The sequence below is a fragment of the Oculina patagonica genome, chromosome 1 (assembly GCF_052425735.1).
Source record: "Oculina patagonica isolate OP01 chromosome 1, crgOcupat, whole genome shotgun sequence".
NCBI classification, from domain to species: Eukaryota; Metazoa; Cnidaria; class Anthozoa; order Scleractinia; family Oculinidae; genus Oculina; species Oculina patagonica.
This window is the reverse complement of record NC_135758.1, coordinates 34,648,329-34,676,173: the sequence shown is the minus strand read 5'-3', so window position 1 is coordinate 34,676,173 and position 27,845 is coordinate 34,648,329. Positions and strand designations below refer to the sequence as shown.

The 27,845-nt window shown below is 38.3% G+C and overlaps 2 protein-coding genes across 4 annotated transcripts; one reads left to right on the top strand and one right to left on the bottom strand.

The window, feature by feature from the left end:
* The first annotated feature begins 63 nt into the window (after positions 1 to 63).
* Positions 64 to 16,763, top strand: LOC144666052 (uncharacterized). 2 transcript variants are annotated; one of them, XM_078527414.1, is made up of 16 exons: positions 64 to 203; positions 6,199 to 7,059; positions 7,251 to 7,298; positions 7,448 to 7,600; positions 7,898 to 8,030; positions 8,214 to 8,299; positions 8,831 to 8,872; positions 9,416 to 9,525; positions 10,183 to 10,367; positions 10,478 to 10,762; positions 11,267 to 11,480; positions 12,039 to 12,258; positions 12,639 to 12,953; positions 13,240 to 13,286; positions 13,681 to 13,843; positions 13,935 to 16,763. In XM_078527414.1, the coding sequence occupies exons 2-16, from the start codon at positions 6,259 to 6,261 to the stop codon at positions 14,370 to 14,372; spliced, it is 3,240 nt and encodes a 1,079-aa protein (XP_078383540.1). In that variant the 5' UTR covers positions 64 to 203; positions 6,199 to 6,258; the 3' UTR covers positions 14,373 to 16,763. The 2 variants fall into 2 exon arrangements, with proteins under 2 accessions (XP_078383540.1, XP_078383534.1); XM_078527408.1 differs by lacking the exon at positions 64 to 203 and adding an exon at positions 2,282 to 2,780.
* Positions 16,764 to 19,256: 2,493 nt separating this feature from the next.
* LOC144666191 (octopamine receptor beta-2R-like) lies at positions 19,257 to 26,097 on the bottom strand. Of its 2 annotated transcripts, XM_078527567.1 has the most exons (3): positions 25,998 to 26,097; positions 20,270 to 21,412; positions 19,257 to 20,198 (listed from the first exon to the last, which is right to left on the bottom strand). In XM_078527567.1, the coding sequence occupies exon 2, from the start codon at positions 21,390 to 21,392 to the stop codon at positions 20,310 to 20,312; it is 1,083 nt and encodes a 360-aa protein (XP_078383693.1). In that variant the 5' UTR covers positions 21,393 to 21,412; positions 25,998 to 26,097; the 3' UTR covers positions 19,257 to 20,198; positions 20,270 to 20,309. The 2 variants fall into 2 exon arrangements, with proteins under 2 accessions (XP_078383693.1, XP_078383683.1); XM_078527557.1 differs by having other exon boundaries at positions 19,257 to 21,412.
* Between the last annotated feature and the right edge of the window lie 1,748 nt (positions 26,098 to 27,845).

Here is a 27,845-nt window from a genome sequence, read left to right as displayed (position 1 = left end):
AATAATCTGCCTCAAGTTTTATGGCGTAATTGTTTTTTATAAGTGTTTTTTTGTTTTTCACAGCAACGAATAGGGCGTTGGGACGTATAAGTCTCAACATCGAGAAAAGCTGTTATCAGTGGAAGGCGAGGTGTTCATCAAGTGCGGAACTGGATGTAAACGGGAATTTTCCCTCGTGGATGGATTTGAGGCCAAGTAGCAAGGTCAGTTGTAGTAGAACTAAATTTACAGCTGTTACTGTTGAATCGCGGGGCACCAAAATTGAATTCTGTCGTGTGAAAGCGTAATAATGCAGCATATTTTCACGGTGTAAACTAAACCAGCATTTATTGCGAATATTTATTTAAGAACGGGGTACACTTTGTTTTCGAAACTGAAGTAGGCAGAAGAAATTTGCTTTTCACATGCAAGAAAAATATCGAATTATAAACACTTTCTTCTGTTTTTCTTCGCCGGCTTAAGGCTAAGTTGCTACGAACATTGTGTTGCAGTAGCCATCACTGTTTCTTTATCTCGTTAAAAGCTAGGATTTTTTTTAATATAAGAAGACAATAAATTATTTTCGCGCCGCCTTCATGCTTCGGAACATAATTCGCCAACCACCTGTTGCTATTGCAAAATGTCTTCCTACCACGTGTGCATGAAGACTTGGGGTAAACGTATTCGTTCGCAAAAGAGAGAAGTAAAGTAAAATAATTCTACTAAAAGTTCATTTGATGCATTTTGCTGGCCTTGATTTTTAAACCTGAAGTTAACTAAATTTTAAAGTTTTTGAGCTTGATCGTGCAAACACTCGCATCAAAACAGATGGGTATAACAGGCTCGATTTCTGAAGCTACCTGCTAAAAGACCTGCAAATTTCGGCAAAAATAGACACTACTCTGGAAGCGCAAAAAACATATATTGTCTTAAAATTATCGAATTGGAACAGCTATCTCTTAATTTCGATTAATTTTCATAGGTTTTACTATTCGGTAGTTTCCATTACCACTGCAACCGGAAGTTGTTTTTTAATTCCCCGTACTTTTTACACGTTTGGGCGATCTTGCGTGGGCCGTTTTGTTCACAAAGAAACACCCAATTTCCCCTTTAGTTGGCTAAGTGACCATATTTAGCCAATAACTGTAATTTATCGTTTATTCTTGAGACCGGCAAAATGGACACGTTTCGTACGATTTAAGTTCTGGACAGTTTAGAGTGTAGCAAGTTAAATTGTATTAAATTTTTTAAAATTCGCCGATTGCCCAACGAGGAAAGCATTTGTTATGTTTCATTTCCGTTTTGTCACTAACGTATTTCCGGTTTCTCAAGTTAAGTAACTTCTGTATCCCACGGGACAATGTAGAGACTTCATAAAACTGTCTTAATATCGAACAGTCCACCGGGTCTTATACAGCGGAAGTTGAAAAGTTTCTCTCAGACGATTTAGCAATATACATACACCCACGGTTCGACCGCGCCAAAAAAGTTTACTTCACGGAGGGGTGAGTATATTTTAGCCGGTGGAGAAGGGTGCGGGGTGAAGGTTAAACCACTCGGGCAAAATATTTCAATAGGTCTTTTTATTCACAAAGAAACTTCATTCTATGTGCATTTCCTGATTCGAATAAAATAATTATAGTGTGGAGCTATCTTTTACCTTTTTAGCCAGATTTGTTTTGCTCTGAAAAACTCACAATCTAACAATATTTCGGAGTTCCCAAACGGAAGGGTTTTGCGAATTTTAACACCGAAACCATGTCAATTGAAGTTAACACACGATTAAACAAACAAATAAAACAACAGGTGAAAATTTTCAGGACTCACGACTTCCATTAATAAATATTGTTCGAGAAATGTACAATTGTACATCTGCTAGAAGACCCGCTTTTCCATAGCTCTCAAAAAATTTATCTATTGACATAGCAACAAGTACTTTTGATCCAGAGTTACAAACGTTTCTTCGAGATGTCAAATGTAAGGTATTCTTCGTTGCCGGAAACAAAGGGATATGTCTGGGCTTGTATCCAGGCAATTCATGCGCACAATTCAAAAATTGAAAATATCTTGATATTCGGCGATTTATTCAGATACAAAGTCCAAGAGCGATTAAAAAGAAATGAAATATCACGGAGGACGGTTCTGAAAAGCATCTTGCTGAAAGGAAACGCCTTGTAAAATGTAATGCCTAAATTAGCTTCGATGTGATCACTGCCGATTTTACGTTGCGTGAGGTTCTTTCCAGAAACAAAGGGGTTCTTTTCTCGTCCCCTCCCCCTTTGGGGTTTGTGTTACTTCCTTTGTTGGCAAAACAAACCAATGAAATACGAGAGCTTCCCTTCCGACAGGCGAGTGAGCAAGCGCAGTAGCAGCCAGCAGGGATGACGTTAACCCCGGGGGGAGATACCGTCAGTTGCTTTATCCGGTCATGGCGTATACTAGTCGATCGGTCATCATGGAACTGACGAAGCTCTCGAACAGCGCAACATAAAATCCGCCGACTTGAATAGGGATTTTCAAATGCGAAAGGTTCACCTCATTCACCAGAGTTGAAAATTTCATCATACTTCCTTTGGGAGTGTTCAAGGACTCAATAACGACATCTTTTGTGTGTCCATACGCTTAAAATTCCTCTTTGTGGAAACGAAACTCGACTTCCTTGCGAGGAGAACCGTACGACGATTTGCTGTGATAGATCGTAAAGTTGCTGCTTTCTTGAAAAGCCTAGTGGATAGCTTAAGGCATTGTTTGTGCAGACAAGTATTTTCCAGTGTTGGATAGCGATTTCTGTATATTTTAAGGTGAGTTTATGAAGCGTGAAGCGCCGTATCATGGTCGTTCTTGCAGTCTTGGGAACGTGCAGAAACATGTTGCTCTGCACTGTTTTACGTGTAGGGGGCATTGATCTACCTCGTGGAGTTTTCGTAACGTTTTTGTATTTATTTGTGCGCCCCAAGACTGTAAAAGCGATCTATTTTGGAAGAAATCGGCGAATTTCGAATACGACGAAGCGGTTCTAAATTTGTCGCTTTGTCGTAATGTTGTGGGTCTTTGTTCAGGCTTGTCAACTGTTCAGAAATTTCAATAGAAAATATGCTGCTTATGCAGGATTGCTATTGTAGAAACAATGTTGGTCGTTTCTTCGGTAATTCTGTTTCAGCAGTGCTCATTTTATCGACATGTATGATTTATTATTTTGGAATAATCGGAAATTCAGAGTACGAATGATCATATTGAGCTTTGTTATGCATTCGTCAAATTCGCATGACCCTCAAGGCAGTCAAAAGAATTTCAAAGCTCCAACTCTTTTGCCAGTGTTTGTTTTGTGTCTAGGCGACGTAAAATAGCGGAAATTGTTTACTACAGTTTAATGATGAAAAAAATCTTCTCATTTCACTGTTATCTTCTTCACTGTTCATCTCTGAAAGTTCAATATTAGTGGGGTTGTTTGTTACTCGTTCTGCTACAGGAAGTTCAATTCTTTGGTTTGTGCTTATGAATGCATATCTGGCTCGGGTCACGAAACGTTTTGCTTGAGAATCGAAGGTACGGACAACACATCCTTTGAAACCTTTCAATGCAACTTTATTCTGCCATTTCGAACTTGTGATTAAGTGCTTTGATCGAACTTGAAAAGAATTCATTTTCATTCCCAGCTGTAATCTCATTATAAACATAAATTATAATTTACGTAACAGTCGCCACCACGATGCAGCCGTAATATTTTCTAAAGAATTTTTCTAGCTTTTCACGACTTCTACAGGTAGTTTATCATCGTCGTCATGTTTTCAAAACTTAATAGTTGTAAACATGTTCTAACACACTGGATAAAAAATCGTTTGTAGCCATTTAAGGCAACATACACAAAGGTTATTTTCTGCTGGTTGAACGTTGTATATCACATGAGTATCAAGTCTCAACACAACACAGGGTCAAATTGTTATATTGAAAGTAAGAATTGCTTGATTTTTAGGCAATTAGTCTGTTTTACCACTTAAAAACTTCAAAAGTTAATCACAGATAGTCTAGATTTTAATTCTGAACACAATTTTAGTAATCTTTATTAGGAAAGAACACATTCATGTTCAAATATGTAATTCAGAAGGTTTTTATGTAACCATGAATGACTTTTTTGTAGATGACTCGCTCGCTAAGAATTTAGTTTCTACTCTCGTCGTACTTTCAGACCATCAAGCTTAAACCAATATGCAGTCAGCTGACTAAAGGAAATTTTGATTTCTTTTGTGCACAGGGAAAGTGTATGATTTTAATTCAGTTTTCTTAGAACTAAAACTGCTGGAACTGAAATAGCATTTTCCTTTAACATACAATTTTAGTTTTTGATATAAGAAATGCTTTCAGTTTATTTTAGAGTTGTACATGGTTGTAATGTATCTGATAGCGTAGGTAGGTTTTGGCAGCGTGGGTAGGTGTAATTTATGTGAAGCAAATTCCTTTATGCAAGGTTGACTATGAAATGTGTAAACATGAAGCTGTTTCCTCGTTTCTATTGTTTTTTTATGTTTAATTTAGGGTCGTTGATTCATCAACATTTTACAATGCACAGTTCCAGAAAATGGAAAAAATTCCTGTAGTCTTGTTAAATAATCCACTGCAGTAACAATTAGTTTACAAAAACATTTAATTTATCTAAGCCACAGTGATGTCAATTAGTCATTATATAACGAGCAATTTCAAATCTATTTCCAGAAATTAGAAAACCAGTTAAAATTAGTTCAACAATGTGTTAAAACAGTAGGTTAAAAAAAAATTGAGGAAGCAGAAGCATATTTTTTCAAATTGCTAAATTAAAGAGAGCTTATACATCCATAGATAACATTTCACCATCAAGTCATATACATACATGTACTCTTTCTCAAATTAGAATTCTTAGTCAACTTTGTGCTCTAAAATTTTGTAGCTGTGTAATGTACTTTTCCAATTTTCAGTAAATTTCAGAGTTTCAGATGTTGTTGATGTAGGAAATCACTATGCTAAGCATTTCCTTTTTCCTGGAAACCCGCTTAAGCAGCTTCATGGAAAAAGAAATGCTTTCACTTTTGACACGTGACTGTATGTATGACTCAGCGCAGTTAAATGTTATTGGCTAGCAGCCATTCTCATTCACGTTGATGTACAGATATTTCTTAAGGGCTTTCTGTTTTCGGGCTTGTATTACTGGCATGCAAAGGATAAACGTTAACAGATAATACAGTGGGACTCGTAAGTCAAAAACTAATAACATTTACAAACTTGAATTGTATTTGTCAGTGTCTAAACTTGCTTTTCTGGGTGCAAGGTTATGTTTGCATCACCCTAATACTTTTGAGAATTACAGCAAATTACCTACATGTAAAATATTAGTCACATTACAAATTATCTTCAGAAAAATCAATTCTTAATGAACTAAGACCTGTTGCTGGATGATTACTCTAACTTGCACTGCCAAAATCAACATTTCCGAGAAAATGAATTTAGATACCTATGGATTTATTTTATATTGTAATTTAATAGGCACTCTTTTTCAGCTGTTTTTTTTTCAAAGTTGCAAAGTTAATTCATTGTCAAATCAAATCTCTAACCTTGGAAAATCCCGTTTAATTATTTGTTTGAAAAATGTGTAAAAGGTGAAGAGTTAAAGAAATCTTTATGGATTTATTTTGTGGTACAATGTTTAAACAAATAACAGTAATCATTTTGTTTCTTTTTCAATCAATTATATTTCATGAGTGGGTCACTGGTTATTTACTAGTAACTTGTGTTTTTACAAGCATGCATTAACATGTTTATGGCATTGTGACCTTTGGTATACATCTACATGTGCATCTAGATATTTACTCTAGGTTATTTTTACCTTCCGTAGGCTTTGACTTATTCTTGCATGAAAGGAAGTGAAATGTTTTTGTTTTAAACATTACCTTTAGTTCTATTATTCAAGTAATTGTTTTTAAAATTGTTTCATTGGTGTATACTACCTCATGTCACACTGTACATGTACCCGTATATCTTCTTCTGTCTAGTTATCTGTTGTTGTTTTTTTCACTTACAAATCTGTTATTCATTTTGAATGGTAATAATGTCTTAAAGAAAGTGTATTTCCTTGCTGTGTTACAGTGTTGTGTGTGTGACGTTTAATCCGTGACCTTCATGTGTGTTCCTTCAAATTTTAGAAAAATGCTACAGTGATTTCACATGTGATTATGTTGTGTTTTATTGCAGGATACCCATGGTATTAAGCATTAATTAATTTCAACAAATCTGCAATAGCTGATATCAGTCATGCCGATTCAGACACCTCAGTGGACGGAATTTCTCCAGTGTCCAATATGTTACAACGAATTTGACGAACACAACAGGAAACCAATAAGCCTGGGTTGTGGACACACATTGTGTGGTTCCTGCTTGTCGAAGCTGTCTCAAACACAATGCCCATTTGATCAGGCTAACGTTGATACAGACATCTCCAAACTTCCTTTCAATTATGCGTTACTTCAGTTAGTTGGAGTGGAAGTACCAGACGACGAACTTCCTCCTATAGAAAGTGTACAGAACAATGCTGCTCAATATAGAGAAGCCAAACAGTGTATTGAAAAACTTGCATTGTTCTTAAGGCCCGTCACTGGTGCCACTAATGGGACGGTCAATGGAACAAGCAATGGTTGTAATGGCTCTCTTAACGGCAATGGAAACAATATCCTCACAAGACCAATGCAACGGAAGCTCGTGACACTAGTAAACTGTCAGCTTGCCGAGGCTGATGGACGAACGAGGGCCATGCGTGCTGCTAGAAGCCTTGGAGAAAGGACCGTAACAGAGCTCATATTATTACATCAAAATCAGCAACAGCTCTCTGCAAATTTATGGGCTGCTGTGCGAAATCGTGGTTGTCAGTTTTTAGGACCAGCAATGCAAGAAGAGGCTTTGAAACTGATTTTGTTGGCTCTTGAGGGAGGAGAGGCTTTGTCTAGGAAAGTTTTAGTTCTGTTTGTGGTTCAGAAGTTGGAATCTCAGTTTCCGCAGGCTTCCAAAACAAGCATTGGTCATGTAGTACAGTTGCTTTACAGAGCATCCTGTTTTAAGGTACATGTAAGTTCTTTTACTCACTTCAATCTGTTTAAAAATTTGTTGTTGTGCAGCCATTGATATTTATTTTCTTCTGCAGTGGCTAATTCACAACAACTTTCAATTTGATGAAAAAAGTACAGGGTTAACTAGAGGTATATTTTGTGGAATTTACTCAAAGATGTGTTTATGTTGATATGTTTTTTCAGGTTGAGAAAAAGAACAACGAATCATCTCTGATGCAGCTAAAAGAACAGGTACAATATTTATTTCATTGTGAGAAAAATGATCAAAAAACAAAGGAATAAGAAACCAAGAAAATAAGAAAGGAATTATTAATTTTATGTTTGCAATTATCAGTTGAGAAAAATAGTACTTGTCTAATGAGAAATTTTCTTCTTATCAGTACCGTACCTATGATGCTTTGCGGAAGGAGCATGATGCACAGATAGTACAAATTGCTACAGAGGCAGGACTGCGCATTCTCCCAGACCAGTGGTCCTCACTGCTGTATGGCGACCTGGATCACAAGTCTCACATGCAATCCATCATTGACAAGGTACTGTAACTACTGTTAACTACTTACAAGTTTGATAAAATGATTTTTTAAACCCAAATTCCCATCTGAAAATAAGCCCCCCCCCCCCCCCCCCCCCTGTTAACAAACCCTCGCCAAAAACAAGCCCACCTAATATGACGGTTGAGCAAATATAAGCCCGGAATGTATTTTTGGTATTTTTTTGTACTTGCAGACAAAGTTTTACTCATTTCTCACATTTTTTCCCTGCCCTTGCAAGTCTCAAAAAATACTTTGAAGCTTGTAATTAATATTCATTCTCATTTTGTTTTGTTTCAGCTCCAATCTCCTGCCTCATTTTCTCAGAGCATTCAGGAACTAATCATTGCTCTTCAGAGATCTGGGGACCCTGGCGATCTTTGCCAGATGCGAGACCAGTTTGAATTACTGTCCCAGATTGATGCCTCGCCAGGTGGGTGTGGTATTTCATTTTTGCAAGACCTGAAAACAAGATACCAAATTTTGCTTTACTAAGTATTGAGAAATATAAATACCATAACATGAAAGTGTTGCTTGTGCCCCGTCCTTTACAAAATATATTTGATTCACAATAATTTTTTAATATCACATTAATTTGTTTGATTTTCTTCTGCAGAGGCAACATGTCCAGAGTGGAACGAGTTAGAACAAGCTATGACTTCAGTGCATTCTGTGGTCAATGGACTTGTTGATTTTTCAAAAGTAGGTGCAATTGTTTTAAATTAAGGTAAACCTCTTCTGTGCATGGACAGTGGATCTTGAAACTTTAGCAATGTTTTTCAAGTTCGTTGTTCATAATCTGTCGTAATCTTTGTCGGTTGAAATTTTTGGGTTTCAATTACTCTGTTGATGTTTTTCTACATTGGAAAATTATTATTTTGAGGTTTCCTTCAAATTGAAACTACCGGTATTCAGAAAAATCACGTAAAATACCATGTACAAATATGAGTATGTCACTGTTCATTGTCATCATCATCATCATCAGCATCTAGCGTTTTGCCACCACAGTGTTGCATAGAGTGCAAGCAAAGAAAACGGTGATCCTATGGCACTTTGTTTATGTGTTAGGATAAAAATGCTAGCTAGCACTAATGAGATACATGGCTGCTTAAATCTGAAATAGACTTCAACAATACCAAAACAAACCTCAGCTCAAAGAAAGAAGGTTCAGTAGCTTTTGCAATGCTTGTGTAGAAGTAGTCATGACAGTATTGTTTCTTTTTAACACGTTAGGCGTATGGAAAAGGAATGAGAGGCTCAAGTGATCCTCCCCAGGTGTGTATGCTGTAAAGTGTTTTTCATGTAAATAGCTGGTGATGTACAACCTTCAAAAGTTATCCAGTGACGGCAAAATATTTTATGATTTAAATTTCCAGTCTATAATAAAACAAGTAACATGACAATGTTGCTGAAATAAATGGAAATTGTAATTTGTGTTTGACTTTCTCCTATATAACTTCATGTAAATAAATAAAAAAAGAAAAATGGAACAGTAAATTTTAGGCTCTGTTGTGAAATGCGAAAGATGTACCGCTCATCATGTCACAAGCGTGGGACAAAGAAAAAATATGAGCCCCCGACAGGAATTAACTCTATGACATCTTACTAAAACCCAGGGTGGGTGCTCTATCCACTGAGCTAAGGAGAGACTCATTGTGAGCAAGGCCATTTACTAGGTTCATGTTGACACACGTCCTACATACTGAACAGGATCAGCAATGTCAACAGTGTACTGTGTGTGACAAAGAAAGATACACCTCAATAATGTACATGCACGTGTTAAATGTCTAAAAGGTAGTACCTTTTTTCTTCTTCCAGCCTCACACCAATAACAAGTTTAAAACCAGTATGTGTCGGGATCACACCAGAGGAGGCTGCCCCAGGGGAGTGCACTGCACATTTGCACATTCAGAGGAAGAGTTGGAGAAGTAAGTCTTACCTTATCACATTTCCCTGATACTAATATGAGAATACGTTGACTTATGGATGGCTTTTAAGTTTACACACAAGAACTTTTGAGTTCTTTCAAACTGACTTGAAACCTGATGTAGACATTTTCTAAATATGAGAATACATTATGGATGGCTTTTAAGTTACACACAAGAACTTTTGAGTTGCTTCCAAACTGACTTGATAACCTGATGTAGACATTTTCTAAAAGTAAAGCAAGAAATGTAGCATTGTACTCATGTTTGCTTATTCTTGTGCAAAGCAACTACCTCAAGGTTGGAGAGTGGCTCCCACAAGGTCTAACACGAATGGCTCACTACCCTGGCTCCCACAAGGTCTAACCGAATGGCTCACTACCCTGGCTCCCACAAGTCTAACACGAATGGCTCACTACCCTTTGAGAAAACAGTGGAACAAATAACAGGGACAATGCCCCTAGTACCCCAAAACAGTAGCAACTGCTTCACTAGAGGACCAGTAGAATTACAAACAAGCTTATGAGAGCTGCTACGTTTCTGAAACAACTAGCAGACAGTCATTTTAGATACCGTAAAACCCACTAAAATTTTATAAAGCCTGATATGTATAAGTTAACAGTGTTAAATCAGTGACTGACTTGGCACTTTTCTTCTCAGGTTTGGTAAAAGAAGACCTACTCGGCCTCGTCCCACAGCTATTCCTAGAGGATCAGGGTCGGGTGCAGGTCCAGACCAGTACTCGCCGCTGGAGAATGGGTCTGACTCCAGTCCCACTGCTACCCAGGCTCCTACAAATGGCATCAACGGCTCTTCAAGATCTTCCCCACATTACATTTCTTCTGGTAAGAATTGAAAAGTCTTTATTGTGACTTGATGCAACCTTTGCTTTCATTGAAAAGTGTCTTTCTGTCTTGTACTATTCTTACAAGATGAATGTTTCTTTTTTCTTCAGGTGACATGCCTCAACCCACCCCTTGTTACGTAGCCGCACCTCAACTCAGTCGTCGAGATAGCCAAGAGCAAATTATTACACAGAGAATGAAGCAGATGACACTGTATTCAAATGACGGCTATTGTGCTGCTGGACCTCGGTCTCCTTATGATCATGTGCAGTCGCCCTATGTTTCTTCTCCAGGAAGTGACAGGGGAGGATATGTTCAGTATTTCAGTCCAACAGCTCCACCTCCTGGAAATTCGTATTCAAATGTTGTGTCAAGGGGAAAGGACGGTCCTGTCGGTAAGAAATGTTACATGTTCAAACCAAGTCCGTTTTATGTAGTGGCAATACTGGGATGTGAGGCTAAGGAGGGAGGAGGGTGGTGAGGGGTGCAGGGGTGTGCATAAGGTCTGAACCCTTTTGAAAGAAAGCAAGGCTTCCAGTTTTTGCTGCATACTTCTATTTTCCTTTGTATGTTTTGTTTTACTGCATACCATATCACTGTTTAGGACAAAAGTTGTCATGTCATTTAGGATGTGTTTCTTGTTCATCGTGGTGTAAGATCGGAGAGATGAACAATATTTTTATTTGTTTGTCTCATGATGGAATCGCTTTGAGGTGTTGAGACTTGTATTGTGAGACAAACAAATAAACAGATAGAAAAGATGAACATTTATTTGTTCATCTTTCCTAAAATCGCTTTGAGGTGTTGTCATGTTTCACTCATCGTGGTTCAAGGTGACTTTCTATACTGGTATACAGGATTAAAGACTTTTCTCTGACAACCATTTCAACCGTTCACAGGTGTGATGACGCCACCTCGGAACTCTCCCTTGACTGTCCAGCCAGATGAAGGATTAAATGGCATGACAAACGGCCATATTGATCACCACCCAGGGCGTGTGGAGCACCCATCCCTGTACAGTAGAGCACGGCAACGAATGCCTCAGCCTTGTGGTTATCAGGCATATGACCCTTCATTTGGCTATCCTTCTGATCCTGGACCTTACACCTACAGGTAGGTCGACAGTACTTCAGACGTGCTTGTCACCTTTTTATACCAAGAAATTTATAATGTTGGCAAAATACAGTCAACCCTCTCTAGGACCTACACTGTCGGGACTGGCTCCAACTGTTCATCTTATAGATAGAAGAAGTCTTTATTAAGAAGTTAATCACAACGGACATGTGGTGTCCCACGGTTTGGGAGTTTAGTTACAGTAAATTGACTGAGAAGCATTGGGGACAGGACCAACACCAGGTGTCGGTCTTATATAGGTGTCAGTTAAACAAGGGGGAAAAAAAAAAAAAAAAAAAAAAAACCCACTAAATCCTCTAATTGTCAGGTTAACTATACAGAAGAATCCAGATTTGTCATACCCTCGGTTTCTCGAAACTCCCGAATTTTCGAACCAATTTTTATTTCCCTTTGAATAGCACTTCTTTGTAATTTTACCCCCAATTTCTCAAACCTCCCGATTTCTTGTTTCTTGTTTCTCCTTCAAGTGTGAGAAATTAGGATTCCATTGTATAAACAAGTACACTGTGTCATTATATTGTGTGCCTTTCATTACAGTCAACCAGCAGGAGACTATTATAACTCGCACTATTCTGGGAGACCATATTCCTATGACCATCACCAGGGTGTCATGAGCTATCCATATCCTGGACGTGGTGATTACATGCCATATTCACGACCATTTTTCGATTCTCCTGACATGGCTGGACGAGGAGGCATTTTACTGCCACAGAGAAGAAGCCCTTTTATTCCAGCTGATCTACCCAGTGATGAAAAGGTTTGTACTTGTTTGTAGCTATCAAAGAAAATGTTGTTGATGCTTCATGGTTGTTTTAAAAGGTATTTCTTCCAACAGTCGTAAAGTGGAATCCCGATTTCTCAAACCCTCCGTTTCTCAAACTCTCGTTTCTTGAACCAATTTTCGTTTCCCTTGAAAAGTACTCTGTAATTTTACTCTTGATTTCTAAAAGCAATTTTTGTTTCCCCTGGAGGATTCTACTGTAAATGTTTCCCAAAAATAATCTGATTCCTTCTTGATTAACATTATTTTAAAGCATATTAATATGTTGTTCAGTACAATTGTTAACTCTTTCGTTTCTCAAGTTAAAATGCAAGTCATTTGGTTCTAACTGTTTTCTTAACATTTTATTTCACCAGAATGCTGATTCATCATCTCCACGGAGTACTGACACAGCCCTCGACCTCGACATCCTAGCAGACTTCTGGAGCCCTAGAAAGGACACTGACAGCGGTGTCAGTAGTGGGTCCCCACTCAGCCACTCTCCTGCAGCCAGCCAATCATCAAACTCTAGTCTGTCGCCAAGGCAACAGTCTCCTGTTGGGTGGCAACATGGCATGGAGGCTGACTCAATCTGGAGAACTTTTTCTGACGACAACAGTGCTTTGCCACCTCCCCCCAACCTCACAGACACGGCACCAATATGGGGTCCACATCGTGGAAGTGCAGACTTGGTATGTTTACTACCTATGTTGCAGTTTATTTCTATAGTTGTTGATTCACATGCTTATACGTTAACACATAAATTATTTTTAACTTGTTATGCAAGAAAGAGAGCTTGATAGTCTTCCACAATAATTAATGAATCGTGGCTTCTTTTGGTGGTCGCACAATTAATTATGTATGACAAATCGATCTAAAAGGAAAGCTTAATGGGACACATCTCCAAAGACACAAATTGTCCAGTGTTAGAAGCCACTGAAGTAGTAGTCTAACATCATTTTTTTGTGCCTGATTCAGGGTCGCAAGTTTTGGGGACCGTTGATTGACATAGATGAGTGGTCAAGGTGAGTGAAAAGCTAGTAACTATATTGTATCGAGGAAACATATAAATTAAGTCTGCACTTGAGCCTAGTGGCCGATCAGGCCAGAGTTTATCCTGGTTTCAGTAGCATGAAGCGACTAGAATTATATCTACTCATTCCTGGATGGGATGCAGGTCCATCGCAGGGTTAACCCCAGCAGTAAATTCACCAGTATCTATTTATTTACCTGGGCGGAGAGGGGCACTATGACAGTAACTTGTCTTACCCAAGAACACAACACAGTGCCCCGGCAAGGGCTCGAACCTGAACCATTCGATCTGGAGTCAAGCACACTAACCATAGGGCCACCATGCCTTGCACCTTTTGTTGTGGGGTTAGGAGCTCTAACTGATTTCTGTTTGCTTGTATTTATCAGAAAAGAGGATCAAATCAAAAAGGACGAACAGTTCGCTCGGGTTCTTCAGGAGCAGGAGCAAGGTAGCTCTTCGACATCTCCTGAATCAAGATGCAGTGATCTGTCACCACAGACCCGAGTCAGTGGAGATCAGCAAGGGAGTGAGCAGGCCAGAATGGGACAGGTACAAGTAGAAATGAGTTCAAACATTAGACAACGGTGTTCATCGCAAAATTCAGTTCGGTTATATCTTACCATGTCCATTCTCTTTCCAGGATGCTCCTGACCGCGGCCTGACTCTTGACAGCATAGAAAGCGAAGCTGAAATGAAAAGAAGAAAGCGCGAAGAACACATGAGGCTACTTCAGGAGCGTAGGCAGCTTCTCCAGCAGCAGGAGAGAGAAAAACAGGAACGAGAGGACCGAAAACTTGCTGAAGAACTGGCCTTAAGAGATGCACAGCAAGCGGGGCTAGTAGTACCGGATCCCAGGTGTATAATGAAGCCCTACAATCCAAATGTTATCTCCCGCGGGGCCCCCATGGGGCTTGGATTTAGTGGAAAGGGAAGTGATATCCCTGGGGAACGAGATGCATTCAGCGGGTTAAACAGCTACCGAGGCTCCTGTGCATCCTCATTGGCTAACAACGATGAGGTCATCGACACGTCAAAAATGACGTCAGGTTGTAGCGGCGACATCCGCGTGCAAGAGTGAAGGCGTGTCAATTTTGTTCAGTTAGGAATTTTCTATGTACAGATTGTAAGCTTAAGTAATTACTTGTAAGAGTGCGTGTGTTATATTCGTGTCATTTCGATCGTTAGACTACATATAGAGCATATAGCGAATCAAAACCGAGTTAGTGGTTAAACTTTTCTTATTCTATGCGTTAAATGGAATGTTTCTTACCGTGTGTTTGATTATGCCCCAGTTTAACTGGATTTGTTTTTGTTTGTTCCTAATCATGTTTTAAATTCAAAGCACTTATAAAGTGTCGGTTAGTGGTTTAGGTTTTCAATGAAACGTTTGCCCAAGGTTTGCAAGGAAACTGACTGTATAGGGTTGTTGGGTCAGTTAGAGGAGAAGAAATATGTGAGGTGCTGGTTTCAGAGGCTGCAGATTTCAGGGAATTGCTCGTTGACTTTCCACGTGATCACTGCTTGGGTGTCTCTTCATGCCTTGGGCGAGAAGAAAAAACAATGGGAACTGGCTAGATTCCAACCGAGAAGCCATTTTGATGCGTGTGTTCCACACGAGGTAAAAGCTTCAGAGTGCATGTGTGTCATGTGATTAGTTTTAAAAACTAGCCAATCGACCAAGATTGCACGTGATTCTAACGTGATCGGTACCAAAGGGAAAAAATCACGTGAATGTAAAGCAAAATTAAACGAATAATTTGAGTCGTACTGATTTATAATAATATTTCCGTTAGTGTAAAGCAATTTATCAAATTATTTCTGTAGTGGCTATTGTAACTCGTATAATGAGTTCGGAAATTCCCTGGAATGAGGGCTCATATGTTATTTCTAGTAACATACGCCGCTTTTTTCGACCTCGAAAGCCTCGTGACGCTGGCGAATTTCCTCTCAATCGTGAAAGCACATTTGTTCGTGTAAAAAGTCCATGAGAGATTAAGGATTATTTGTTGTAACGAAAGTGTTTTGAAGGACAATGACGTATTGTCGTTGAAGAATTTACTGACGTCTAATTTGTGGTTAATTAATGTAAGCTAGTCTTCTTGTCAGTCGATGTTTGACTCGTTAGAATTGTTGCGACGCAAATGACGGCTGGAAAGGGGATTTTTGTATGGGATATTGTAGACGAAATATTTATAACTCTTCAACTGACCGAAGGCATTCGTTTATTCTTTCAAGAATCATCAATAATCTCTTTACTAAGTGGTGTCCATAGATTTTATATATTGTGAAAAAAAAATTGTTGTGATTTGACTTGTTGACAATTTATCGTGTCGTATTAAACAATGGATGTGTTTCGTCATTTTAGATAGTTAGTACTAACGAGTGAGTATGTAAAATAAGATTGTGAATTTTTTTGGCTAGGTCAGCGATAACGTCAACAATGGTCCAGTTGTCTTAATTTAATTTTTGGTGATTTAGTCAAGTAAGAATTATGTCTTATTCGTTACAATTTTTTTAACATTTTCCAAATGGTTGCCCAAATTTTGGCTTTGCTTTTTTGTATTTTATTTTCTTGTTTTTGCTTCATAGGCGTGTTGTGTAAGTGTAAATGCATTTAAACTAGAGGAGGAAGAAAATTAGTTTTGTGGATCTTTGCCGTGTTTATAATTTGGATAATGTTGGGGTTTTATTTTGCTTAAATTTTCCAAGAAGTTTGTTTTCCTGTAAGTGCATATATAGTTTTTAAGACAGCACAGTTTGTATTTAGGATTTACGCAAATCACATATTGTTTCATAGTTCCAGGGATAGTAACGTTGGTTAATGTTCTCACAACAGAACAAATTTCTGTCCGAAGCGTTGTGACTCGAGATGCTCAAATGCTTGTTCATATTTCATCTTACGGTTTTGAAAATTTTTAATATTTAACAAAATACTTCAGTGCTGGCGTGAAATTATTCCGCTCTGATCTGTACATGTGTTCTGAGTGGGTGGGTTTGTAATTCTAAGTGGCGATTTAAAGGCAACAGTCAGCCGATTAAATATTGCTAAAGTGAATTCTGTAAAATATTTAGTATTCAATAGACATAAAGTAGCTCAAGACAATTTTGGCGCCAAAATTCACTTGGCGCTGCAAGTCGCACGTATGCGGCATTCCATATTTGGGCAACTCGTCATTGCTTTACGTCGTGTTGGCTTTCCTTTGTTCGCAGGGAGGAGTAGGAGGCTGCTTTGTTTTCAATCGAATGTTGCTGAAAGCTTTTTCTTTTTTTTTGGAATATAGACGGAAGCCAAACTGTCGTAAAGCAACGTATTGGTTGCGTCGTAATATCCTTGATTCTAGCGCGAAAACGGCTGGAAAAAAAATCACAAAACCATTGTAAACTCACGTTGTAATAGTATATTTTATTGTACAATAATTTGTATCTTGTTACTCAATGAAAAAAACTAATAAAATTGGTGATAATGTGAGCTAGATGGTCTGTTGCCTTCAGTATTCAAGGTATTAAATTTTGGATCGTTTTATCCCAATGCTTGCCGTCGTCGACCGCTAAATCGTTAGTAATTTTGAAAGGAAAATTGAGCCTCAACCTTCTCGCAATCTAGTTACAACTACAGAAAAAGCTCTCATAAGCTCTCCCTCCCCTTTCATAAGCCACAGAACCAACTGCACAGTGATCAAATCAGTGATTCGTCCTGCTCGTATTTGCATTTAAAGATCGTTATTCTGGCGATTACCAGAATTTTTTTTGATTCCTACACTTGCAAGGTCATTCCTAAAGCAAAAATTGAAGAGGTCTCTGGTTGGGTTCCACTGCCTCGTCCCCGCGGTTCGCATGGCGTGGGAATGTCATGCACGGTTCGCTTGGCGTTGTGGGCCTGATGCGGACCATCAACCCCCGCGCTCCATGTTTTCCCGCCTTACCAAACCGGCCGGCTGACCGGCGCCTGGGGACTAGGCAGTCAAGGTCTCCCCAGGCTGTAGGTATATAAAAGGGTAGGGAAAACTGCCATTCGCTTTTTTCACAATCCCATAATACACCTTGTTTAACCCCCAAAATTTTTGCAGAAGTATTGTTTTCGATTTCGCTTGGGACGATTGAACGTCATTGTAAATCCCAAGAGATATTGAAAACAATGCTTATGCATTTTTTTTTTTTTTTTTTTTTTTTTTTTTGGGGGGGGGGGGGGGGGGATAAACAAGATGTATTATTTTGGGAACGGTAAAAACAGCAAATTTACGAATTTAAAAGGACCATTTCAAAATATCTCAAACAGATTAACCGAACGATAAATTTATTTAGCATTTTAAAAAAATAGATGAAGTATCCCTTCTGAAGTTATGTGAAAAGGGCAATATTTTCCTATCGAAGATGTACGAAAGAGTTCCTTTTTTGTCGAAAATGGTTTATGAAAGGGGAAGGGTTAGACCTCGGGGCGGGACGTCTCCGTATAAACTTTTTTCGAGTATCCCCCGGTGCATGTAAATATAAATAGGAATTGGCGAATTATTTGGGTAACCTGACAAAACGCTGAGAGTAAACTGTGATTGGACTTCTTGGTAAAATGGGTCAATACACCTGTGATGATCAAGGTCCGATTTCCAGTGTTTCTCACTGACTAAGTCAAAACTTTTTCGTGCAAAAGAAAAAATGCGGAGAGGAGAAGAAAGCGAGAAAAGGAAAGCAGAGGAAAAGGGAAGAAAAAGGAGCGAGAAAAATATCGGAAAGGTTTAGCCAAAAAAAGTCAAAAACATTTTGGCTCATGTGCGTGCGCCAAAGTACATTTTTACGACTGAATTTATTCAGGAGTATTGTGGGTAGCCACGGTTGGTCGGTTGGTCCATCATCTGTAGACTTCTCATTGCAACTCCGCTGACCAGCAGATTTACTTGTAGAAATAGTGTAGCAAGGCGGCCGTATAAAAGCGGCCGTATAAAGGCGGTCTTTTAAATTTAAAGGGGTTTACAAGAAAAACCAGAAGCAAAGAAACAAAATATGGCTGACAATTACGTGAAGAATTAAGAAATCGACCGCCAAAAAAGTGAACATTGAGAGCCAGTAATCTGCATTAATCGATCGATGACTTTCGTGTCTATCTTTCGAGCTAGCGTAGTACATGTAGTCGAATGTAGGAGCATTCGAAAACTAAATCGGGTTTCACATAAGCTTCATAAGCGATGGATCTATCTAGAAACCAGAGCGTTGGCTAAAATCGAGTGCGTGGCTGCTTGTTCCCAAGAAAAGGAAAAGCTTTTCAGATGAAACAGCAAATATTACATTTGTACCTGAATCAGTCTATTATATTTTTTTTTACAGCGTTATTACTTAACAGCCTACATGTAAATATTCTGCATGCATACCTACGGAGCGATATAATAAAAAACCATTTTAGTGCTTTGGGTTAAAAAAAGAAAAAAAAAAGGAAAAAAAATAAACCCCCTCTGGGACTCGAACTCGCGACCTTTCGATCCGCAGTCAGTTGCCTACCCGACTGCGCTACTTAGACGTACTTAGTCACGTGAGACGAAAATATTTATATCATGTAATCGACATTCCACCGTTTATCTGTTATCATGTGCATCAAAGGAATGTTTGAATCACCTTGCTGCTCATAAATTTACAAGGAATGAAAACTAAACTTTTAAACTTGGCAAAAAATTCAGTCGTGGCTCGAAGAGCTCTTTGATTGTATATTTTAACAGTAACTCTTCATTAGAATCTTGCTTTAGTATAGAAAAGTGTGTTTTTTATTGAAGTTTAGGGAGATTAAGCTTCATAACACCGGAAAAAAACACTGAAACGGTACAAAAATGCGGTATTTTTGAGTAAATTCCGTACTGAAAGGGTAAAGTGAAAAGGTTTTGCATGGTAGCGAGAGACATCCTGGTCAAAGTTTGTGTCATCACCAAGTCCAAGTTAACTACATGTTATAACATGGACCCCCTTCTTAACACGTCTTCTCTAATGCTCGTCTTTATTCGATAGTTTATATATTACAAATTCTTTCAGTTCCTCATAATAAGTTGTAAAAGATTCAATGTACAGGCAATAGATTTATCCATGTTATTTTTAAGTGTAGACCATAGTTAGAAGAGAGGACTTCTACTATCAACTATGGTGTAGAGCATCGCAGTTTTATACACGACATGCCGAAACGAAGCTCAGTAATATTCAAGTTTTTTATAGTTTGACGCTAAAATTGGTAGAAAAACATTTACAAACGCACGACAAAAACGGCTATACTGTACAAAACTCCAGTTTTAAATATTAACACGATTCTGCAATCAGTCCAGGGAAGCGAGTCATCGAAACTCGACGTTCTAGCATAAGGCAGGATTAAATAACCTGGCGTTTAGGATCCTGTTTCGGTGCGCTAATCAAGAATTTATATAATATTCTCGTTGTTATGCAGAAACCGAATCTAAAGATTAATTGATATCTCATAATATCTCATTATGAAGGCATAATTTTGAATATATTAAGTTCTTTTTATAATTTATTCGCGTAATCTGATAATCTCATTCGCCGTCAATTACTGGAGCTCGTTTTGATATTTTTCAACTATCTGGTGTTATCCTGCCCATTTATTATTTGCAAGACTACATCGTGACACTGGATTTCTTGTCCCCCGAAACACGTAATGTGGCAACGCGTGATTCGGGAGACAAGCGAGTGAGTTCAAAGTACGGAACTTGATACAATGTACGGCTTATTGGGCAATTTATGTGTCATTTAGATTTGCTACACCGTGCTGAAGAGCTCCAATAAGAACAAAACAGCTGTCCACGATTGCAATCCTGCGCTAGCGGTTCTAGTCGTGTGAGTGTCTCGCAAAATCTACTTTTCACGTAGTATGATCAGCCTTCCAGTCTTGTTTGTTTTTTCATTTTATTGCTGATCAGATCTCTCAGTAGATCCTATGAATAGCGGAATAGCAGCATTATCGTTTGCGGTCCCTTGCAGTTTTAGTCTTACTTTTTCAATTTCGCCTGAAGGGCATGTATTTCTTCGTCTTCTATTTCCGACATGTCAGACATCTTGTCAGTTCCTTCTTTATGTCTCTCTTAACAAGCCCGTAGATAAAAGGATTAACGGCCGAGTGAGCGAGAAGGAATAACCAGGACAAATTCATGGGCGTGTCTACAGCTGAGTGAGCGATCTCAGCCACTTCTGTGACATTAAAAGATTGTTTAAAATGAAGATAGGCTGCAAACGCCCAACAGGCAACGAACACCATAATCACAATACCAAGTACAGTGATAGAACGATCATGGTTCGGATGTCTCGGTTTTGTCTTCAGTGGCACCGTTCTGCCGTCCGTGGAGCGTTCAATATCAGAGTCCAGTCCAACACTCGACATCTCGCTTTGCAATCTGTCCCTCGCGTTTGGCGCGGTTAGATTTGAAGCGGTGAATTCCGTTTCTCTTAACGCATCTTCGTCGCTCATGGCAGTGGAATAATTAAAATCGACTTGGTCTTTGATTCTTTTTTCGCGTTCTTTGTGTCTCTGTATGATGCAGACGATGTGTAAATAAGCCAGAGGTAATGCAAGGCAAGGGAGCCCAACAAACAAAACCGTCTCAACTATTGCAAACACCTTCATGCCCGTCCCCTGATCTTCAGGTTTTTCGACCAGATACGTGAAGTGAAGGATCGTCACCACAAAAGGAACACTCCAGCACAGGATGATGGGAATTATGTACTGCTTGACGGCAATCACAACAGGGTAGGTCAGCGGACGAGTGACGGACTTATATCGGTCCCAGGTCACCACGCACAGGCACAGCAGTGATGTATAGACGAAAAACTCGTACATTGCAAGCTGAATCCGTCTGGAACACTCCATCCAGTATGTGCAAAGTAGCTCAGGCGGTGTCACGAACAAACCTACACATAGGTCCGCTAGATTTAAGGACAGGACAAACCGGTTTGACAGGTTTCGTCGCAGTCTGCGCCTTGTTATGAGGAGGAATATCAACGGCGCGTTTCCGAGAATTGTAAAAACCGCCAGGAGTACTCGCAGTGTCCAGTACCACCGGTCGGTCGTAGGATTATAAGCGTGAAATTCTTCTGTCCTTGATGCGTTTGGATTTTCCATTGAAATAGAGTTCTTAGGTCCTGAAACAAGAATCAGTAATAAACATTAGTGAGAGGGGTGTTAGGGATAAGGGATAACTCACAAAAATATTTTAGGGATAAGGGATAAATGTTTAAATAATGATAGGGATAAGGTATAACAACACATTAACAACTAAGTTTTAGGGATAATAAAAAACAAAACAATAAGGATAACAGCTTTGGTAATTTTAGGGATAAGGAATAACTGCCCTCAAAATTATTGGGATAAGGGATAACCTAAACCCCCTTAACAGGGCCTCATTAGTAAACACAATGCAGGAAAGCGCGCGCAAAAAACCGTGTTTCTTTTTTTTAATATCAAATACACTGGCCTAGCAGGCAAGAGGTTAAAAAAATTTTCAGTAAAGTGATATCGCGTTGATGTAATACAAACTTCTCAGTGCTAAAATTTCAAGAAAAGTATAGCAATCAGCTAAGGAGAATTCGTGTTTTGAGCTTGGGACTAAAATCGTTAAGACTTGTAAACTTTTTTTATTTTTCACAGACACAAAGAAGCCTAAATTATTCACAACTACAAAAGCCGCTTTGGCGTTTGTGTGCGCGTGTGCGAAAGAGCTTAGTTATTTCTCAATCTCGAATCTCGAATGCTGGAAGGATATCATGGGGTAGAATATTGTTTGGAATTTCTTTAAGTTTTTACGCGATCGAGTGAACGCCAGCGATCTTCTAGAAACCACATGTTGCCAGTGTGTTTCAGGCTAATTGTAATGCAAAGTATCGCTAATACATATCCCTCGGGTTGATAAGTTAAAATAATCAGCAGCTGGCTGAAGACGTGTCTACCTTATTACATGAAATTTTCGCGACACGTTAATTTCGCGAATTTCGCGATTCCAAAAAAATCGCGAAATTAAAGTGACGCAAACAATAAGTGTCGCGAACATAACATGACGCGAAAATTAAGTGACTCACATTATGTCAACAATCAAGAAAAACTAGGTTTTGTACCACTGAAGAAAGGAATTATTTTTCAATGTAAATGGATGTTGTCTTCAATTGACTCAAGAACAACAATTCATGCACGTACAAGCATGCATAACCTACTTATAGACATTCTGAGAACTGCTCTGTAGTTGCTATTGCCGAGAATTAGTCTCGCCCTTGCGTTTTTGTTAATTTTAACGTTATTGTTCCTTTGATGAAGTCTTTTTATTTAATTCAAGGGCATGTTAAATAATATTGCCAAGGAAATGTAAACTGTGTCTTACCCAAAAACGCGAAATTAAAGTGATTCAAAATACAAAATTTTCGCAAAATCGCGAAATTTAAGTGAAGCGAAATATGCGCACCTCAAAAATCGCGAAATTAACGTGTCGCGAAATTTTTATGTAATAAGGTACTTTTACGAACGTTTCAGATAAGAAACATTATCTGCACGTTTTATTCAGTCGAATAACAGCCGAAGCACGTACAGGGTATTGGGGGCGTGTCTATCAATGAAACGAGAGAAAAGGGTGATGTTATCTTCTCCGAACAGCTGTATTGGCCTTCTTGATTCTATTGAGTCGGTGTAATTTTACAGTCCTTACATTTTAGACAATCAAGATCGTTGGTTTCCATAGAAAAACTATTTATAACTGGAGTTGCAACACAATTGGCTCGGTACTGCCCTTACAAACCAGTTAGCTATCAGACTTGCCGTCGAGTCCAACCGTTTGACTATTTTCATTATTTTTCTTTCATTACAAAACCAGCGCTCTAACCACTAGGCCACTCCCTCTTTTTTCTAATTTCGAATGTTTTATTTTGGATAACTTCCTAGTCAAAATTTAAAAAGTTATTTACAAAATTAATGTTAGAAAGAAACAACAAACAGCGCGATTCACTGCATATTGTAATAATGCTGGTTGTAAAACATCAACTGCTCCATTTCGCAGGCGTTCACGAATTCTAAATCTTGTGAAAAATGGGGAGATGATTTCAGTGTAAAAACTCTATCGGCAGCTTAAAAACATTACGATATGGTTTTATTCTGAGGCCATTCCACTAATTGATTCAAATAACTGTCTTCAATTTTTTTCTTAAAGGGTAAATAAACGAGTAAAGAGACTAGACTCTATTCTGATGCTGAATTGAATTTTTAATTTTTATCTAAGTGCAGCAAAGGGTTGAATTTATCCGACAGTGTTCGTCTGGACCTGTTCCTTTAAATGGCATCATAACCACAACGTTTTGCCCAAAGTGTGTCGTGTAAACATCAAAGCAGCCGTTTTTCTGCAAAATGTTTCTCGCGGTTTAGTTTGCTACGCGCACGAGATATAACTTTGTGTAATATTAACTAAAACTTGCACCTCCTCTTTCTTACTGCTTACATGTTAGTTGTGATGGGCGAACGTAAGAACAAATCGATGGAGTGCAATATTGAGAGCAGAAAACGGCGAACGAAGGAACAGTAATACGTCGGGTGTAAAAAAAATTTTTGTAGATAAGAATCGATGTTTATTATGACTATATCAATAAAGTTTCCAACAACAAAACAGCTGTCTGCGTTCGAAACAATAATATATGTAGGAAACTAGTGAGGATCATGGCATGATATAACTTCAATTAAAAACTATTTTGTCGTATATGACTGATAAATACACCAAATTAAATTTCGCACAGACTTTATTTGCACGGTGGCGTTTCCTTTAAACAAAATAAAAAATTTAGACGTTCTCTAGCCCCCATGTGTTTCGTTTCAGATTACTTTCGGTTTAATTACTATTTTGTTTAAGGATTTTCCATGTCAAATATTTTACTGTCGTGTTAATTGACTTGTGGTCAAAAATTCCCCACAGTAACAATTAACGTTATGGAGTCAGCTGGTAGGTGCATCGGTAAAGATGGTACAGCCTAAATGTCGGGTTTTTTGTCCCCCAAAAGGCGGTTAATTTACATTGCAGAAAAACTGATAACAAAGTTAAAAGCCTAGTTTCGTTTCAACTTTTTCATCATCATCAGTCTTATTTGCTTTCGGTGTTTAGAAAGAAAAGCGGTATGACAGGGCTTGTTTTACTAAGAAAAATAATAAATACTGGGACACGTGTAAATACAGGCGGACACATTCAAATACAACCCGGGTCAAACGGCCTACAAGCGAAGTTAGCTGATAGTTCCTCTATTCCATTTTATTTGTAATAATTGTCTTGGTCCAGTCTGTAATTCAGTGAGTAGTGTACACAGCAGCTAAATGTCTTTTGTCCCTTACATACTTTGTTAGTGAGGGTGGTTGTTTGGATACCAGTCAACCCTTAAAGCAGTTTATGCCCGCCTAAAAGAAGAGGTCGATTAACACCTAGAATATCCCGACATTCTGATAATCGAAGTGAGCCGTTCATGAAAATCACAAAATTGTAGAAATTGATCAGCGAGAAATCCTCCTAGATAGTACTAAAGTAAAGAAGTAGAGACCAATAAAGAGAATTTGCATGTTGATGCACTCCGAGTCAACAGTGCTGTCTTGATAGCTACAAAAGATCGAAAAGATATCTCAACCCGCCGCCACAAAATTTAACCTGGGTTTTGCTATGCGCTGAACCCGTTCTTTTTATAGTATCAGAAATTCAAATATCTTGGCAGAATAATTACAGCATGTGAAAGGCTTGCTGCTACCGCTGAGCTGTATTCAACTGGTCACAAAAAAGTCAGGAAATGAATTGAAGAAAACACCGCAGGGCGTTTCGATGCACGGTTCCCAGCACGAGCTAAATTCTTAACGCGTCTGATTATGCTGATAGCTTTTCCACTGAATGTTTCTTTAATATCTGTCATTTAGACGACTAGAAAGCCATTACTATTTAATGTTGTCAGTTCATGTTAATTGCAGTTCATCAATAATGGATGAGGCTTGAGTCATTTCTTTTTCAAGGGGACGGGACTTTTAAAAGCCTTCGTGTACAATCAACTTGACATTGCCGACGACTCGTCGGGTGAATTTTTAAATATAAAACAAAAATAAATGACTTGACTAAAACTAGACTTCCAAAAAAGACTGCGGAACACGAAATTTATTGATTTAACACGTAATTTTTATTTTGTTTTAACACAACTTTCTAAACCATGACAACGCTGTTACGTGGTATGACTTTTTGTCTTCAAAGCCTACTTTTTGAATAATTCAAATGTACAAAAAGCAAAACAAAACATAAGTTCTCACTGGTAGCGAAATGACTGCTCCCAGCGGATTTAAAGAGCTATCACTGTCAACCGGATCTAAACACTGAATTCCCATCTCACGGCAACTCATGATTTCGCACAGAATGCACTTTGAAATCAATAGAACGGTACGATATTTAAATCTGCAGCCGTTTCGAATATTTTTTGCCTATACCAAATATACTTCGTGTAGCCTAGGGAAATATCAATCTGGCTTTGCTTTTTCGACGCTCGCAATTCGCACCGATGCTGAAAATCGGAGGAAAGAAAACTTGCATTGATCAAATGAATTTTAACAGGCTTACCAATTTTTATAACACGAGGAGTTTCCTTAAAATAGAAACTAATACCGGACAAAACGCTTGTTAAACAACGGGACATGGCGCGAATGCGCTCTCGGAATAAAATAAGAAAGGTAATTTCTCACCTCTTCTTGGAGAAAAGCTCTCTTCTGTTCTGTCTTTGTAGCGCACGAATTGCTTCTCAATTGACAAGAATCGCTATGAGTCACAATAATTTGGTTTTTCGTGTGGCAAATTGCAAATAAAAGACGATGAATTGTAATTGGTCCGCGACTCTCACGTGATTTACAACAAAGACTTGACACACTTATCACCACACGTATATGATATGGCTTTTTATTTACTGGGATACATGCCATTTAGCTGCATTTTAGAGATCGCTAAAAGCCCCCAATCTTTAGAAAGACCTAAACGACAAATCTCTCGCGTGCTAACATTTCATGAAAGAAGATCTCTTTACATTTAATTGGTTTGCCGTGTTCTTCACTCAAAACCGCAAAATTAAAACTCGTGCAGACAATTGGGATGAATATCCCACCGACACCTGCATTTATTTTCAAAATAATTCTCCAGTTTTATTTAAAATGCCAATTGATGGAAGAAAACTCGTGTCGGACAGTTAATTAAGTGGCAAATATTTCGTAATTAACGGACAACTTTAGAACCAGAACAGGAGCTTGCTTTTAATTTATTAAAAACAACCTTTAACATGAAATTTTTGATGTTTTGGTCTTAGACATTGCAAACATATGTATTAAACTATTTCTGCATGATGTTATGGCTAATTTTAGCTTCCATACGTTCTTGATATAAAGCCTGGGGTGTTTATTCTAAATGCGGGCGATTATTTAAGCGGGGATTTTTTTTTTTAAAATTTTGTCAGCCTCGTTTTTGTCATTCCGCTAATTTTAAAGCAAAATTAACCAAAAATCAATAAAACACGAATAAATTGTCAGCAACGTCGATTTGTCTACAGTCACAAAAACTTAAAAAACAAAGCGGGAAAATTTGGAACCATGCAAGTGAATGTAGAGTACACACAGTACAGTTACTTCCTTTAGCTGTCATAATACCTCAAACTGGTATTTCTTGTTGGGCAATTCATGAATGTATTAAAAAGAGCACATCTAACGATTATCGACAATCGTCTGCAAAAATTTCAAGTTAAAAAAATGATAAAAACGCCGGAACCTTGAATGAACATTGTGGGCATTATTTAAAAAATGTTTACCATGTGATTCCGACGCCAACATTTGAACCAGGAGCCCGGCGTTTAATCAAAAATTCGGTAATTAATTTGTCAAGCGTGAAGCTCTGTACGTAACTATTTTCGATTAAAGATTGAAGCGCAGCCAGGATGAGACATAATAAAAAACAAAAAACGTTCACTGGCTAAAAAGATTAAAAGTAATGAGCTTTCGGCTGTCGCTCTACAGCCTTCGACGGGTAAAAAATTAAATACAAAATGAATGAAATATATACAAGAAAGGTGAGATAAAAAGGAAATAATGAAAAACAAAAGCGAAGTAAAAATGTGCTAATTAAGAGGCTATTTTTTAAAAAGAATACAGTATTGGCTTGGAATGGGCTTTGAATTATTGTCAGCATGCTTAGTAGCATAGGTGTGCCAAGCCTCCAAAGTTTTTCTAATGCGAAAAGAGCCTTTGTCAATGACACTAGAGTTCTCAAAGTCTATGCGATGGTCGAATGACCACGCATGTTTCGCAATGTTTGAGCCATTCGCACAGGTTTTCACATTCCTGACATGTTCTTTTTTGCGGGTTTCAAAACATCGGCCGGTTTCACCCACATAGCACCAATCACAGTCAGCACAAGGAATTTTGTAAACCACGTTCGGTTGTTGTTCAATTGGTGGTCTATATTTAGGGGATGGGAATTCTTGTTGTAATGTCTTGTAGTGTTTATTAATAACTCGAATGTCGTACTTTCGAAGAATCCTTGTTAGTGGTTGC